Here is a 17101-nt window from a genome sequence, read left to right as displayed (position 1 = left end):
TTTATTTCCTTTTTTCTCTTTCTTTTTCTTCTTATCTTCTTTTGACCACAGGACATTTTTTGGCCTTATATAAAACACGATGATTATATTCAAGTTGTATTTTGCAAAATTGATTCCTAGGATGATAACGCAAAATTTTATAGGCGAAGCATTTCTATAGTCATAAAATGGTGTCCAAAATTGACGTATATTCATATCTAGTATCTATTTTAAGTAGTTTAACGACAGATTTAAATTAAGACGTATAAATAATAATAAATTTTGAAAGCGCCGACACTCATTTTGTAATCCTTGTTTTTAAAAGCGAAGCTTTTCTATAATTAGGGTCGGTCCGTACGTCCTTCCGGAACGGATATATCTTTTTGTTAATTTAGGCATGTCAGAGATGTCCTATCATTTTCAAACTTTGCATGGTGATTCCTGCAGTAGTTAGATACAATTTAGAAAGCGTAGCAACTCAATAATCAATACCAGAATGTCCGTACGTCCATTTTAAACATTTCTAATTTAACTTTTTTAACAACAAATTTGTATGTAATATTATTATCCGATTAATTGATCTGATTTTTGGTATACTGATTCCTGGGACAACAAAGTACAATTTTATAAGCGAATCGACTCTATAATCAAGTCCTAAAAATTTAAGTATGTCCTTAAACATTATTCTGTATCTAGCAGTTTTTCAACAAATTTACTTATAATTTTGATTCAACTCTTATAAATTTATATTCTGATTATTCAGTTCTGACACTATACAAGTATTTATGCCCGTTTGTCTTACCGTTTCAGTGCTTCGCTTTTATGGATGTTGTCATACTTGTTACCATTATGTGAATATGTGTCTAGCGTACATACACTTAAAGTTCTAAACAATTACATAAGTTCATGATGGAAAATTTTAACCATCCAATGACATTGATAAAAAATTCTTTTACAGTTCATTCTTAAAATTCCAATACAGGACAAGGACAGTTATGAACACAGCAATACATCCAATACACAAAGTATTTAAAATAAAATCTATAGGAATTATTAAGTCAACATTTAAATCATAAAGCTAGAACTACAAAAAAAAACTTTAGGTATAAATATCTTTTCATATGTGTACCTTATTTCTAATCTAAAATATGTAGGTATATCTATCACATAGGTATCTAAGAAAGGGCAGGTATACCTAAAGTTTAATATAAAAGTTAAGGGAAGTATTAAACTGCAAAAGAAGCTTCGGGTTCTAGCCCTCTCCATGCACCTTGAATCATATTCCGCGTCTTAATTGCAGGGTAAAGTGTCCATTCGCTCGTTGGGTATTGGGTTATCCAACAGACAACTAAATCTTTGATTGTACGAACTTTGTCTGGAAGTCCTGGTAATAAGTTGTGCCTGTGTATTGGCCTAGGTGTTACCCCTACCTTTACAATTGATGTCACGCGCCTGACATAGCATCATTAGGTACTATTTTTAACGCCTCTAGTCTCATAGATTAGCTTCACAACTAAAATTTATCTAGTAAATGAATGAACCTAAATAGAATGAACTTTATTTAGGTTTCTAAAATTCAAATATTATGAGAAGAAGAAGGCGAAGGTATTTCAATTTTAATTTAAGATTTGTTAGCCCCGAAGGCCCGATGTTTTAAAATAATGTTTTTGGAAATTTATCTAAAATACCATGAACATGGTTTTTTAGTATGGCTGAGAACCGCTTCTAATCCAGCGGATATAAGAATTTTACAGGCTATTCATAATATTAAATCAGATTTTTTTCAGAAAAATGTCGAGCAATATATTCAGTTTTCACACTTTTGTCCAAGCCGTATCAGGTGCTACGGTAGGTTTCAGAACATTTAGTACTTTTTATGTAAATAAGTGGCTATGTTCCTAGAGGCCTATAGGGGCACTTGATTGAATGGGGTAGTCCGTACTCCACTTTCCATCTTAGTTTTAAAAATGGCTTTAGTGGATATTCAAAAGTGTCTCGTCCAAGACTACTAAGGTCCGAACACTAAGAAACTATGGCTACAAACACACATCCATCTAATGGAAAATTTGTTGTCGAATTATGTCGCTATTTATTTATTGGCCAGTTCTTTCAACCAGTAGGATGGAAGGGGATGTAGAAAAGGGGGATAAGGGGTATCATTATTTTAGCCAGCTGCAAGTTCACTTTATTAGAGTTTATGAAAATCTGGCGCAACATCAAAATAATTATATATCGCTTATCTATCTATATATTAATCTTAGGGAAGTGTTAGTGCCCAGCTGTTGACAATGCCCCTGACTACAAGTTTTACCAGAGCTCAGTTAGGTAATAATAGACTATGGAGTGACTAGTTCCAGCGGCGGCAGCCGACAATCTACAGATTTCATAATAAATAGCAGCTTTGGTTAGATTTGTATACATTAAGATTCGGCTGGAAATTTTATCGCATTTTATAGGCAGTTTAACTTTAACATTAGTAGAAAAATTACGTTGTTTCAGACTATAAGCTTCGTACTAGCCTCTATGGGATGATGGAGAAATTCAGAAAATTGTCTAAAACCATCCTATATAAAGCTTGTCTGATGAGTACAACTAATTCGGACAATTATTTTCCGAGAACTATAGCTTTACACAAAAATCCTTACTACTTTAAATCATAGGATTTTGATTTGTGGAAAGTTTAAAAAATAGTTTTCTTCTTATTTAAAATATCGCTTTTGATAATGTTGTCATCCTTGTTTTTTTTTACTAAGAGGATGGTAGAGCTAGAAAGCAAGGACCACTGGATACAATTATTAGGATATTTCAAGAAGAAGGTCTACAAGGTGTTTACAAGTAAGGCATTTTCTAGAATAACTACCTATCTATCAATCTAGGAGTACTGTATCAACATTAAGATATATAAGTTGGAAAGAATTTTAATGTTAGAGGGAGATTTGAAATCTGCATCAAATTTTAAGGATTTTTCATAAATTCGTTTTTTTGTATAATTCTTTATCTAAAAGCGGAAATACAATTTATGTTAATAAATTTTGACATCTGTGATTGGTAGATTGAAAATTATCTGCGCTCTGAATAGAGAAGCTTAAGTGTCGCACATCAATCATCCAATTAGAGCGCAGGTAGTTTCCAATCCACCTATCCTATTGGTCAAAATTTATGAACTTAAATTGTATTATCGCTTTTAGATAAAGAATTATACAAAAAACGAATTTTATGAAAAATCCTTAGAATTTGATGCAGATTTCAAATCTCCCTCTAACATTAAAATTCCTTCCAACTTATATATCCTAATCAACACGTCTATGTATCACTGCTTCAAACTTGTATATTTCTATGTATCTATCTATCTAGGGGTGCTGTATCTACATGTCTATGTATATATCTATCTATATAGGGGTGCTGTATCTACATGTCTATGTATCTATCTATCTATATAGGGGTGCTGTATCTACATGTCTATGTATCTATCTATCTATATAGGGGTGCTGTATCTACATGTCTATGTATCTATCTATCTATATAGGGGTGCTGTATCTACATGTCTATGTATCGCTGTATCAAACTTTGTTTATTTCTACTCCTTCCACGCATTGAAAAGCACAAGAAAATCAGGTATAAAAATTACACGCAAAATTTGTTCTAAAAACATTGTTATTTTCAGTAGGAATTCTATTCTATGAAGTCAAAAATATGAGCATTATAATATTCTTTATGAAATGTACAAATTGTTAGCAAAATTGATGAAATAAGTTAATTTTTGAAGTTGAATTATCCTGCAATTTGTTTTTCGTTTATTGGCCATTATGTAATTTCTTCAGCTCTATTAAAGTGGATATTGTCATGAGAACTTTTTATTCGAAAAAGGATCATGCTTATTATCATGCTTATTATTACTGCCCTTCTTATCAGGGCACAGCAGCTGCCTTAAGCCTCGGGGGAAATCAACCTTTTACAAACAAAAATCAGCTGGAAGACTAAACCTGACACTAATATGGCAATCCCTCCTTTCTAAAAAATTTCAAGTTATCCAAACGGGTTTAAATTTGAGGCTTAGTCGCGGCTGATGATGCGCAGCTGCCGAGTTCTGCTACCTAGTACAATAGTTTACTTTTTTTAAGGTGACCAAAAGCCAAGCACAGATTTGTTATATGCTTGTATAGCAGGTAATAGAAATTTATCGCATCGTATTATAAACAGCTTTCCGCGGATATAAAATGTATAATTATAAGATTAAATCCAGTTGACCAAATAAATCATATATTGGATGCTTTGTTTTCATTGTAAAATTAACAAGGATGACAACATCCATAAGTAGCGAAGCTCAAAAATGAAAATGGATATCGGGAAAAAATTACTTTAAAGCAGTGTCATACAATAAACATTAATCTTGGTAAATTAGGAAAATCATCAAACCTTTAAAATCACGCAACCTTACAATCATAAAAACTTAAAAATCTATGAATCGATTAAGCATCGCAATTAATAGACAAATCTTATAAAACTTGATGGAAATACAGAAAATATGATCATATTTAATCCCTGATAATTTCAGCCTTCAATCCTGAAAAGGAATCGAGAAAACCATGAAAACCTAAAAATCTAGGAATCGATCTTGCACCCCAAATAACTGATAGATGGGCATATGTCATGAGAATATTCACTAGAAAATTTAGCTGTCTATCTTAAATAGGAGCCGAGAAAATCATGTTTCCCCCTTAGCGTTACGGACTGACGGAGAGACAAAGTAAATTATAGAGTAGCTTCGTTATTAATAAAAACTTTTTAGTATAGGATTATTTTTGTGAATGCATTAATTTCTAATATCTGGAGTTAAACGAAACTCTCATTATTTTTTATTTTCTTTTTCCCCCGTAATTAGTAGCACTTCTACTCTTTAACAATTGTAAGCCGTACATACAGCTAATTCTTTTTTTTTATCAAACCGTTCTTTAAATTAGAACAAATTATCCAGAAATAAAATAAGTAATTTTTCAGTCGACCTTGTTTCATTTAACAAAAGATGCTCTTAAACCAATGAACAAACATTAATTAGCTTGAAATGAATGAATATTTTGATTTAGGAAGTTTGAATGTTTTAATCACAAATCCGATGTGGGTGGTGAATTCCAGGTAAGATTGTATAACTGTCATGGACGTCAGTTCCGGTACACGATGGATGCACAAACATTTGATTTGTAGAGAAGCTTCGCTCCGAAATCAACAGTTAATTCTATTCACTAGTATATTGGTTCAAAGCTAAAACAATACAAAATAATTCTACAGATTAGGCTTGCTACATTACAAAAAAAAATTCTGAAAAATCCTCCAAAATCACATAAAAAATCTACAAAAATTGAATAAAATCATAGAAAGGTTCTTAACATAGGATTTTATTTTATTTATGTAGCTTTTTTATGTGATTTTGGAGGATTTTTCACAATAACAATTTTGCACCAGCCCAATTTAAGCCCCATTCTGCCACAATAAGACAAAATCAGTTTACAGCCATCATCAACCGCCGCCACTAGCTCTGTAAACCAAACTGCAAAGCAACAGCAGCTGCCTGAAGGCGCAGCTGCCGACCACTGAGTTTATATTGATACTCTTAATTGGTCCTAGACTTTACAAACACTGACACACATACCATAATCATAGAAAAGCTACAAATTACACTATGTTTTGATACAATTTATTTTACAGAGAACTGCCATACTAAATAAGCACTTTAAAATCTTAAAAACTAAACTGTTTTTTTTAGATTGCGAATGGCAGGAGTGAATGATAACTCTGTCAGGTAAGAATACTTAAATATAACTATACTAGTATATGTCTAATATTAGCGGCCACGCCCCATAGAAGCCTCTAGTGGCACTTAAAGTAGGTGGGGGAAGGCAAGGGGGAAGATCGAACCCTAAACTCAAATTTTAGTTTAAAAACAAAAAGAAAAACTAATTCTGTTACGGGGGTCCTTTGTTTCTAGTTGAGAACCATATCAGTCCAGTGGTTGGCTAGATCCTTTAATACAGACAGACGCACAGATAGACGGACATACCAGGGAGTAAGGGAGGGGACAATGGGCAATTAATTCAATTTAAGAGTATTTGATGAAAGACCTTGAATCTTAATTAATCCAGCAAATATGGAGGAAATTTTAAAGGGAGAGTTAATACAATACAGAAAACAATAAATTAAGAAGAAAGTTTCAAGAAAAAAACATTCATTTGAAAATTATATTACCAGTACATCAGACTTATGTAACCATTATGTAATTGATAACTAGAAGAATCTCCCTGGAACCCATTCAACCCATAGCCCCATAACCCAAAATTTAATTGGATTCTTAGATTTTTTATTAAACAAATATCACAATAAAGTTTTTATCCATGAAATGATATTTTCTTGAGAGAAAAAAAATTGTTAAAACCAGCCACATCATAAGAAATTAATTGATACTTGTCTGCAATTTTCAAAACTAACAAACGAGTTAGCGGTATTCTGTGCGTTAGTACCCGAAGTCAGTCAGAAACTGCTAAATTCTTGCACATTCCCTTTAAGCCAGTACCCAAAGTCTGAGACTCCTAAAAATTGGATATTCGATCCATTGTCTCCTCCCTGCGGACATACACACATCCTGTTACTTTAAAGGATTAGATAGGCTTTTGAAATCGGTATTTTTCTTCTCTATTTGTATTGTAAGCGATTTACCATTTGCCAATTAGCCAGGCCTAGATATTGTAACAATCAATTCTACAAAAACATCACGAAACCTTTGTAAGTTAGCTGGGGGTATATCTTGTTTTTTTTCTCATATAACTGAAGAGGGGTGGGTGAAGAAATGGAGGAAAAGGGGAAGGGGGTTGTGGGGAAATTTTCCTTTAGAATTGTTTGTCAGAATATCATTCCCTTTGCCCTGCAATTAGCAAATTAATAGATTCCTATTTTCAATATATTGAAACTTGAGTATTACTACAAGAAATCCACTTGGAACAAAAACGCTACATCAGTTTCAATACTAAAAAATGTAAAACTAATATTTATTAGAAAGACAAGCAAAAATGTTTGCAGATAAGTTGCACATCGTAAAAATGTTTAGCAAAAGTATAAAAATTTATATCTTTTATATAGGGATAAGGGGAGAAATGCATTGAAAGAATTTTATTATTACTTTCATTAAATGATACATAATTAATCTATCAAATAAATAACTTCGGGGTAAGTTTTTTTAAAGGGGGGATGGGGGGTATATTCCAACATATTTCGTAAAACTTTGGGCTGACAAATAAATTTATAGTATAGATGTATAAACAGATTACTAAATGATTTCCAATTGCAAAGACCTACAGTGTTGCAGACGAGAAATAATTTCATTAAAATTTGCTTTCTAAATTCAGCTGTTTAATGCTTTCTTCTGCTTTTTTAAAAAGAAAGGGACAATTTTTGTGAAAAATTGCCATTTCTGTCTAAACTATTACTTTAATGGCGGACGGAGGGAATAAGAGAAGTCACCCTATTACACAGTCATAAATAATCGGGGAAAATTTATTTATATTTCAATATATGTATCTCTGTTTCCCTGATACAGTTAAACTAAAATTATATATGTAAGAAGAAAAGTTGGTCCCAGAAGAATCATAATGTGTGCAGCGAGGACATATACAATGCATAGTTGAGTTTAGTGGGTTGTGCCCCCCCCCCCCACCCCCCAAACTATGGCAATAAATTGTAGATTTTCATTTTATATTACATCAAGACTAAGGCCTTGGAATAAAATTATGAGTAGGTTGTCTGTGGGTTGTTACCTAACTAAATACCATTTGTGGATGTATTCAAAGGAAGATAATAGTTTTTATTGACTATTAGACCTGACATTTAAGGATCATGGACAACTGCCTCGCTATTGGGAGGTAATTCACAAGGTGGTGAAAATCAGAGCTCGGTAGCCTTAAGAAATAAATTAACCTAAACAACCTGGCTTACTTAAGCCAACCATTGAGCAACAAATGCAGCCATAAAGCCACAGAGATCCAAAGCCACCCTTGGTCATGTTTAAAAGATGCAGCAACAAATTTTGAATTAATCCACAGTTAAGGGGCTGCTGCAGTGCTGATCCATGGTTGTAATGAAATAAAATTAACATCAAAATAACAAAAATTAGTAAATTTTACTAATATAGTTTTCATATTCCATTTTTTATCTTGGTATACATTTCCATTTTCTTGAAATACAAAATAAATAATACAACAAACCTTTATTTTAGTGTATTTTACATTTAAAAAGTTAAAAGTTTGTTTTTAAATTGTTAACTTTGCAGACACCATATTCTATACATTATGCTTTTTTATACACCAAACTGCTATCTATCTATCTATCTATCTATCTATCTATCTATCTATCTATCTATCTATCTATCTATCTATCTATCTATCTATCTATCTATCTATCTATCTATCTATCTATCTATCTATCTATCTATCTATCTATCTATCTATCTATCTATCTATCTATCTATCTATCTATCTATCTATCTATCTATCTAGGTATACTGGTCAGCTGGATGGATTGTTAAGAATCTACCGTGAGGAGGGACTGCAGGCTCTGTGGAATGGTACAAAGGGATTACAAAATATCTCAAATTTCAATATAACATACAAATACACAAATTCAATTTATATTTGGTTTTACAAGAATCGGCAACCGCCTCTTTTTAGTAGCGAAGCTGCTCTATAATTCACTTTGTCTGTCCGTCAGTCAGACTGCTCTATATTACATTTTTTCCTGATATCCTTTTAACCATTTTTTAACTTTGCTACTTATGGATGTTGTCATCCTTGTTTTATTGTTAATAAAATTTGCAAAGTGTTGAAATTGGCGAAAACACATATTTTTGTCTTTGGTGTTTTTTTCTTTCTAAAGTTTTGGTAACGGGTTTTAAATATTTTTATGGCCTAAAAAAATGCAGCTGTCAAGCCCTAGATTTTACAACAATTTTAAATGTACAGAATGATTCTGATGTTTGTTGTATTTATGAGGATTAAAAAATGCGTTTGTTGAATTATTAACTATGTCTTTCGCAAAAATATATGCAATAAAAAAGGACTAATATTAAGCTTTTGGTCAAAGGAAACAAGTTTTAATTTAAGGATTAAAAGATTTAAGTTTTGTTAGCTCGGACCCGATGCTATACATAATTTTTCAGTATGGAGAAACGGTTCTTATCTATATTATATATCGGTTTTTAAAACAATACTAAAAATTGCCTTATCGTTTTATTTTCTTTCAAACAAGGATGACACCATCCACAAAAGCGAAGCTCTGAAAAGGTAGGACAAACTGACATTAACACTTGTATAGTGTCAGATTGAATAGTCAGAATATAAATGAATAAAATGGACGTACGGACATTCAGATAACGATTATAAAGTTGCTACGTTTCTAAATTGTACCTAACTGCAACAGGAATCACCATGCAAAGTTTGAAATCGATAGGACAATTCTAACATGCCTAAACTGACAAAAAAGCTATACGTCTCGGATGGACGGACGGACCGACCCTTATTATAGAAAATTTCGCTTTTAAAAAAATAACCTAAAAAAACATAAATCTTTAAAGAGATATTTTTTTGAAAACTTTATAGGCTTCTCTAATCCTTGTATCAAATCCTGCCATCAAATTCACAGTTTATGAATTTCTCAAGCGTAGATTTGCCAAGGTCAGTTGCATTACAGGGATCTAAAGGGATAAGACAATGCCCGTTAAATTGATATACATCCCTAATGATGATACACAAAATTACTCATTCTGTGGATTATAATTAAAGGTTGAAACTTTTAGACACTTAACTTAATGAACTAATCAAATTGTAATGCCAACTAATAAGAAAACGACATTATAAAACTTTGGGGACTATTATATTGAACAGCCCAACGTTCCCTCTCTTCATGGTTAACATTAAACGATAAAAACAAAGGTTGACAACATCCTTAAGTAGCAAATCATAAAAAAAACATATAAAGTGCCACTAGAGGCTTCTAGGGGGCGTAGCCCCTAGTTTTATATAATTGATTGTATTTTTTTAGGGAATTGCTTTGACTGCTAACAGGGCCTTTGTTTTGGGTGCCTGTGCAACTGCCATAGCAACTCTCATCACATATCCTATACAAATGGTTCAGGCTAAAGCGAGGGTAAGTTTTACAACTTTGCCTGGGATAGGCCAATAGATTATTTTAAATTAATTTTGTTTTAAACCCTGTAAGTTGCTAACTACCAGGGATCTAAAGGGATAAGACAATGGCCAATAAATTAATGTACATTACAATGATAATAAATAAAATTACTCCTTCTGTAGCGTAAAATTAGTGGTTGGAACGTTTGAACACTCAACTTATTGAACCAACCAATTAAAATTCACTAAAGTCCCCTAAGTTGTAAAATCAACGAATAAGAAAGCGTTATTTCTCTCTCTTTGACTGAATACTGTCACTACGTTAAACTTTTAAAGAATCGAAATAAATTTAAATAGGTTTAGTTGCTGCTGTCCTTGTGCCTACTTTCAATTGGGTCAATAAAAATCAACCAATAGTATTGTGTTTATTAACACAGCCAAGTAGCAGGAAATAATTTGGTAGCAGACGAATAAGGTTATTGAAAAAGAGAGGCAGGTAGTTATCTGTATGTACATCTATAATTTTGTAATTTTAGAATTCTCCAGAACAACTGGCCCTGAACAAATTTGCCCTTCAGATTTACAGGTTTATTTTATTTACTTTAATACTTACAAATCCTAAAGTAGTCATCTATTCTTGTCTGTAGGATCTCCCTAACCACTGAACCGATATGGTTCTCTTTTACACTTAAGATTCTCAGATTTTCTGGGGAAGATTTTTTTTTATGATATCCAGGGTGGTTTATTTTTTGCCCAAACCCTGCGAATCTACCTAGAACACCATATAACCCAACCTAACCTGACCAAAAGTAATAAGCAAACACACAAAACACCCCACCTTCCTTTTTTATTTTAAATCAAAAGTTTCGCTTTTTATATCTAATATTCAATCATAACTGGTTTTACTTTAAGGAAAAACGGGCTTATTGGATTTTTCCGAGGCCTGGACTCAAAACTCCTGCAAGCTATGCTCGCATCTGGATTCATGTTCCTAGCCTATGAAAAAATTGCACATTTTGTCTTCAGAATTCTTACTCTGTATCATAACAAATAAATGTTATTTATATATATTCATTTTATATTTTTTGTAGCGAAGCTACTCTATAATTCACTTAGTATGTTCGAAACTTCATAGGGGGAAATGTAATTTTCTCGTCTGCTATTTAAGATAAAAAATAAAATTTTTAGTGAAGATTCCCTGCACCAATAAGCATCAAGTGTATAATTTGCTTGGTCCGTCGGTCTCTCGGCCATGCTTCAACAGACATAAGAACTTATTTCATAGTTTCATAATTTTTCTCTCTATGATATATTTTGCATTTTTTATCTCAGGGCTCAGCAGTCGTGCGTCAGTCTGTAAGGCTTAGGGAAATCAACCTTTTGCAATTTTAGAAATCAGTTGGAAATCTAATATTTGTACACTTTACACTATCACAGAGCTATAGGGTTCATGTTTGTACACTTTGATGAACACAAAATTAACCCTTCTGTAGATTAATAGTTGAAACGTTTAGACACTCAGCTTGATGAACCAACCAATCAAAATCCAACAAAATTTGTTAAGCCAACGAAAAAAGAAACATTATAAAAATTGGGGACTAGTATTATAAACTGCCCAATGTCCCCTCTCTCCATGCTAAACCATACAGGAAAAATCATGCATGGTGTGGAAACCAAGGTACTATTTTAACATGCCTAAATCTTCGAATAGAGCTGTTTGTTGTGTACAAAAGAATGGTTTAAATTTTATGATATAAAGTAGTATTTTTTTTTGTCTGAAGCTTAAATACTTAACCAAATACATTCTCAATGCTTATTTGTTATTTGATGGTTTTAGGCCATTTTATATTTAGATTTAGGAAGGAATTAATCTATTTTCTGGCCCCTCCATGCAATTTTGAATACAGAGCCACTAGATGCTAGGGGCGCAGCAGCTTGTAATTTACATAGTACATAAATAAACTAGTAATTGTTTAATTCTTATCATTTCAATATTGTATTTGGCACGTAATTAGTTCAGTTAGTTTTTTAGAAGATAAAAAATATAGGCACACAAAAACAAAACGATTTAGGTTTTTCTTTTAATCCCAAAATTTATATGTATCATTTTCAAAAGCGAAGCTTCTCTATAATTAGGGTCCGTCCGTGACGGATAGCTTTTGTCCTATCGATTTCAAATTTTGCATGACGATCACTGTAATAGTTGAGTACAATTTAGAAAGCGTAGCAACTCCAAAATAGTTACCAGAATGTTTTTACGTCCATTTTTAACATGTTGATTTTTTACTTTTCACTTTTTTAACAAAAAATTTTTATATGATCCAATTATCCGATTGATCTGATTTTTTGTATACTAATTCCTGGGACAACAAAGTACAATATTATAAGTGAAGCAACTCCTAAAAATGTAATTTTGCTTCGAATCTATTTATATTATTATTTATTACATTTATATTGAACCTAGTAATAGTGTCTAACTTTTTATCCCCCCACCCCCCCCCCAAAAATGAAAAACCCCCCAAATTTTTTTTCTTTTTAAAACTAAAATTAAAATAGTGGAGTTGACTAAACCCCTCCCCCCCAAATTTTTCTTTTAAATATAAAATTCGAAAAAATTGGTTTTATCAAACCTCTTGGGGCAAAGTCCCTAGAGGTTAGGGGCAAAGCCGCTAGTATAGAATATATAGTGTAAATGGTTGATAATAAAGTAGTGTTTACTCTAGTCATGTATATTATATAACCATGGCTATAGAGACACTACCTTATCCATAGTTATATAGAATATATAGTGTAGATGGTTGATAATAAAGCAGTGTCTACTCTAGTCATGTATACTATATAACCATGACTATAGAGACACTACCTTATCTATAGTTGTATAGAATATATAGTGTAGATGGTTGATAATAAAGCAGTGTTTACTCTAGTCATGTATATTATATAACCATGACTATAGAGACACTACCTTATCTATAGTTGTATAGAATATATAGTGTAGATGGTTGATAATAAAGCAGTGTTTACTCTAGTCATGTATATTATATAACCATGACTATAGAGACACTACCTTATCTATAGTTATATAGAATATATAGTGTAGATGGTTGATAATAAAGCAGTGTCTACTCTAGTCATGTAAACTATACATACCATGACTATAGAGACACTACCTTATCTATAGTTATATAGAATATATAGTGTAGATAGTTGATAATAAAGCAGTGTCTACTCTAGTCATGTAAACTATACATACCACGACTATAGAGACACTACCTTATCTATAGTTATATAGAATATGGAGTGTAGATGGTTGATAATAAAGCAGTGTTTACTCTAGTCATGTATATTATATAACCATGACTATAAAGACACTACCTTATCTATAGTTATATAGAATATATAGTGTAGATGGTTGATAATAAAGCAGTGTTTACTCTAGTCATGTATATTATATAACCATGACTATAGAGACACTACCTTATCCATAGTTGTATAGAATATATATTGTAGATGGTTGATAATAAAGCAGTGTTTACTCTAGTCATGTATATTACATAACCATGACTATAGAGACACTACCTTATCTATAGTTATAAAGTATATATAGTGTAGATGGTTGATAATAAAGCAGTGTCTACTCTAGTCATGTATACTATATAACCATGACTATAGAGACAATATCTTATCTATAGTTATATAGAATATATAGTGTAGATGGTTGATAATAAATCAGTGTCTACTCTAGTCATGTATATTATATAACCATGACTATAGAGACACTACCTTATCTATAGTTGTATAGAATATAAAGTGTAGATGGTTGATAATAAAGCAGTGTCTACCTAGTCATGTATATTATATAACCATGACTATAGAGACATTAACTTATCTATAGTTATATAGAATATATAGTGTAGATGGTTGATAATAAAGCAGTGTATACTCTAGTCATGTATATTATATAACCATGACTATAGAGACACTACCTTATCTTTAGACATATTGAATATATAGTGTAGATGGAGTAATAATTTGTTATATATCAAAGAACATTAACCAGTGATTTAAGTATAAACAATCACTGAATTTAGTCCTTCGATATATACCAAAATTTAAAATTAGCTCATCTTCTTGAATGTGTTGATTTGAATTTCACGCAGATTCTAGATAGGTAAGTTGATTTAATATCCATAAAGGTCATTCGACTGTGATATAGAAATTATACTTATATCACAACTAAATAACCTTAATGGGACCATTTCCCGAAAAAAATTGGGTTTAGTAATCATTTACACCTTCAGCCACACCTACTAAATAATTTTTGAAAATATTTTCTTTTTATACCCATTATTTAATATAAATGATGACAGCGAACGAGCATTGACGGTCAAATTGGCGCGCTGCACCAATAGCGCGCTAGCTATGGGGCGGTCAAATACTAATCCGCGCACGTAACATATTTTGAATGACGCGCGAGAGCATAATAGCGGTAAAACTGGTTTCTTTTCACAGGGATAGAAGGGATAATGGACTGTAAATTATACTGGTAATTCAAATTTTATAAAAAACGTTTTTTTCTTTTTGATTGGTTTAGGAACAAATAATTTATTCTACAGAAGGAGTAGTTTTATAAGCACATATATCAATCATCGTCCATTGTATTATCCCTTACGATTTCAGTGTAAATTACGCTGGTACCCAATTTCTTTAAAATGTGTTTTCTTTTCATTTTGTATGGCATAAAAACGTCAGGTACTTAACTAATTCTTGATTGGATGGTAAAACCTGACAGTGTACAAACTCTTCAACCAATAAATTTAATCTGATTGTTTTTCATTTATGGGGTTGCCCAACATTTTTTTATTGTACATTGTCTCATCTCTGCGTAATTTGCCATCAGGATCGAAGCTACGCTATAATTAGAAAAGCCCGTCTGAAACGTTTGGGGCAATTATGATTTTCTCAGCTCCTATTTAAAAGAAAAGGCTAAAAAATAAGTAGGTATACTTTTATATTTAAAAAAGCAAAGCTTTTCTATAATTAGGGTCGGTCCGTCTGGAACGGATAGCTTTTTACGTTAATTTAGTCATGTTCGAATTATCCTTTCGATTTCATACTTTGCATGGTGATTTCTGTAGCAGTAAGGTACGATTTAGAAAGTATGCAACTCTATAATCGTAACCAGAATGTCCGTACATCCATTTTAAACATGTTGATTTTTATTTTGTGAACCCGGTATTAGTGTCTTAGAAATTATCTTAGTGACGTAAAAAAAATAGGATGTGTCGATACTACTAGGATTTTTAAGAATTGTTAATAAAGGCCTGAAATCAAGATTTTTTGTGCTTTTAAAAAATATTAAAAATATTTCTAAAAATTCTACATTGTTTTTGCTCACTTTTAAAAAACAAAATCAACTTTTTTTTATTTTTTTTTATAAAATTATCTTTCAAAATTGAAATAAGATCTATCAGCTGATATTGTACTTCTTACATAACTCAAGAGTTGACTTACAATGTGTAAATATTTTATAGATTATTTAGCAAAATAATAAAAAACCTATATGTAATTTCGTGATTAATAATTGGCTTAATCTTACATTAAACATTGAATGATTTTAAATAATTTTCAAATATTTGCTTTTATAATTATACTTATTGTATAAACGCCTCATAAGTTAGCGCAGAATGCTATATATTTTATCACATATGAGCTATTTTTTAAGCCAGCTTTTTAGTCAAAATTTCAAACCAATAACAATTAAATCAAAAGATATTAGGTTAAAACTATATATAAACGAGAGTAAAGAAATAAGATATTGCTATCAACAACAACAAAAAAGGGTTTTGTCTAGTTTTTGGTAAAAATAACGCATATTTATCATTTTAAATTAAAGCTATCTTTTCAAGATTACATCTATAAATTCGTCTGTATTTTCTAACTTATACGTGTTACCATGAAAAATCCATTGATTTTCCATAATAATTTTATTTCTATATTAAATTTAGAGACAGCTAATTTTTCTTTAAATATAATGAGATGTTTATCAGAAATTTTTAATTAAGCATAATAATGTATATATAAAAAAGACAATTACGAATAAAAACAAAACAATCAATTATTAGATTATTTATATCAATAAATTTAACGGAATTTGAACGTAATTGTTAAAAAAGCTAGCTTAAACAGTTTTGCCATTAAAAAATAACCTTCTTTATGAATGGTACATTCTAACAAGGGTAATGATATCCAGTAGAGCAACATATTTAACAAATATGTCTTTAAATAATCAGTCTATTTAACAAATATCTTTTTGAAATGCATAAGTTATATTACCTCTCACAAGATTGTTTAGTCCTTTGACACTGTACATAATTATTATTTGATTGATCTATCCTTAATTTTTATTCATATTCAATTTTATTGTTTGTATATAAATATTTAATACCTGTATTATAATACGGTTATAATTTTTTTTTGCTATGTTTTTATAAAATAAATATCTAAGCAAATGTTACCAATTCTTATAATTATCTGGAATTGAAAAGAATTACTTTCATTCGGTTGCTAAAAAGAGGAGAAAAAGAAATGTATTGAGTCAGATAGTAGCCTTAACCTGTACAGCTTTACATTTATTTCATAGATAAATTGGAATTGAAATTAGATAAAATTATTAATTGATTTTAGATTATTAAACAAGACATGTTAGAATTATCCTATCAATTTCAAACTCTTCATGATGATTCCTATGACAGTTAGGTATAATTTAGAAAGCAACTCTATCATTGTTAACAGAAAGTCAGTACGTCCATTTAAAACATGCTTTGTGTGTTTTTTTGGCTGCTATTGAAGAAAGACTACTGAAATTTTTAGTGAAAATGTCTTTTAAGGGGTGTTTTAATGTATTTTTTTACAGTAGCTTTTGATGGATTATTTTAGGTTAGGTTAGGTGATTG

At 31.1% G+C, this 17101-nt stretch overlaps 2 protein-coding genes across 2 annotated transcripts in view; one reads left to right on the top strand and one right to left on the bottom strand.

Moving 5' to 3' along the window:
* LOC145329247 (mitochondrial glycine transporter A-like) overlaps positions 1-17101 on the bottom strand; it is a 402442-nt gene that overhangs the window by 26213 nt on the left and 359128 nt on the right. The window lies entirely within an intron of this gene.
* Positions 1754-11215, top strand: LOC145330481 (peroxisomal membrane protein PMP34-like). Its single transcript, XM_080175107.1, has 12 exons — positions 1754-1827; positions 2241-2304; positions 2733-2814; positions 3506-3594; positions 4101-4145; positions 5064-5112; positions 5741-5776; positions 8520-8596; positions 9619-9692; positions 10060-10164; positions 10682-10731; positions 11058-11215. Exons 1-12 carry the CDS (start codon positions 1771-1773, stop codon positions 11197-11199), a joined length of 870 nt encoding a protein of 289 aa, XP_080031233.1. The 5' UTR covers positions 1754-1770; the 3' UTR covers positions 11200-11215.

Source organism: Acartia tonsa, chromosome 10 (assembly GCF_053477335.1).
Source record: "Acartia tonsa isolate MP-2025a chromosome 10, ASM5347733v1, whole genome shotgun sequence".
In the NCBI taxonomy this organism is placed as follows: Eukaryota; Metazoa; Arthropoda; class Copepoda; order Calanoida; family Acartiidae; genus Acartia; species Acartia tonsa.
Note: the sequence above shows the minus strand (reverse complement) of the source record. Positions and strands in the feature narration are given on the sequence as shown.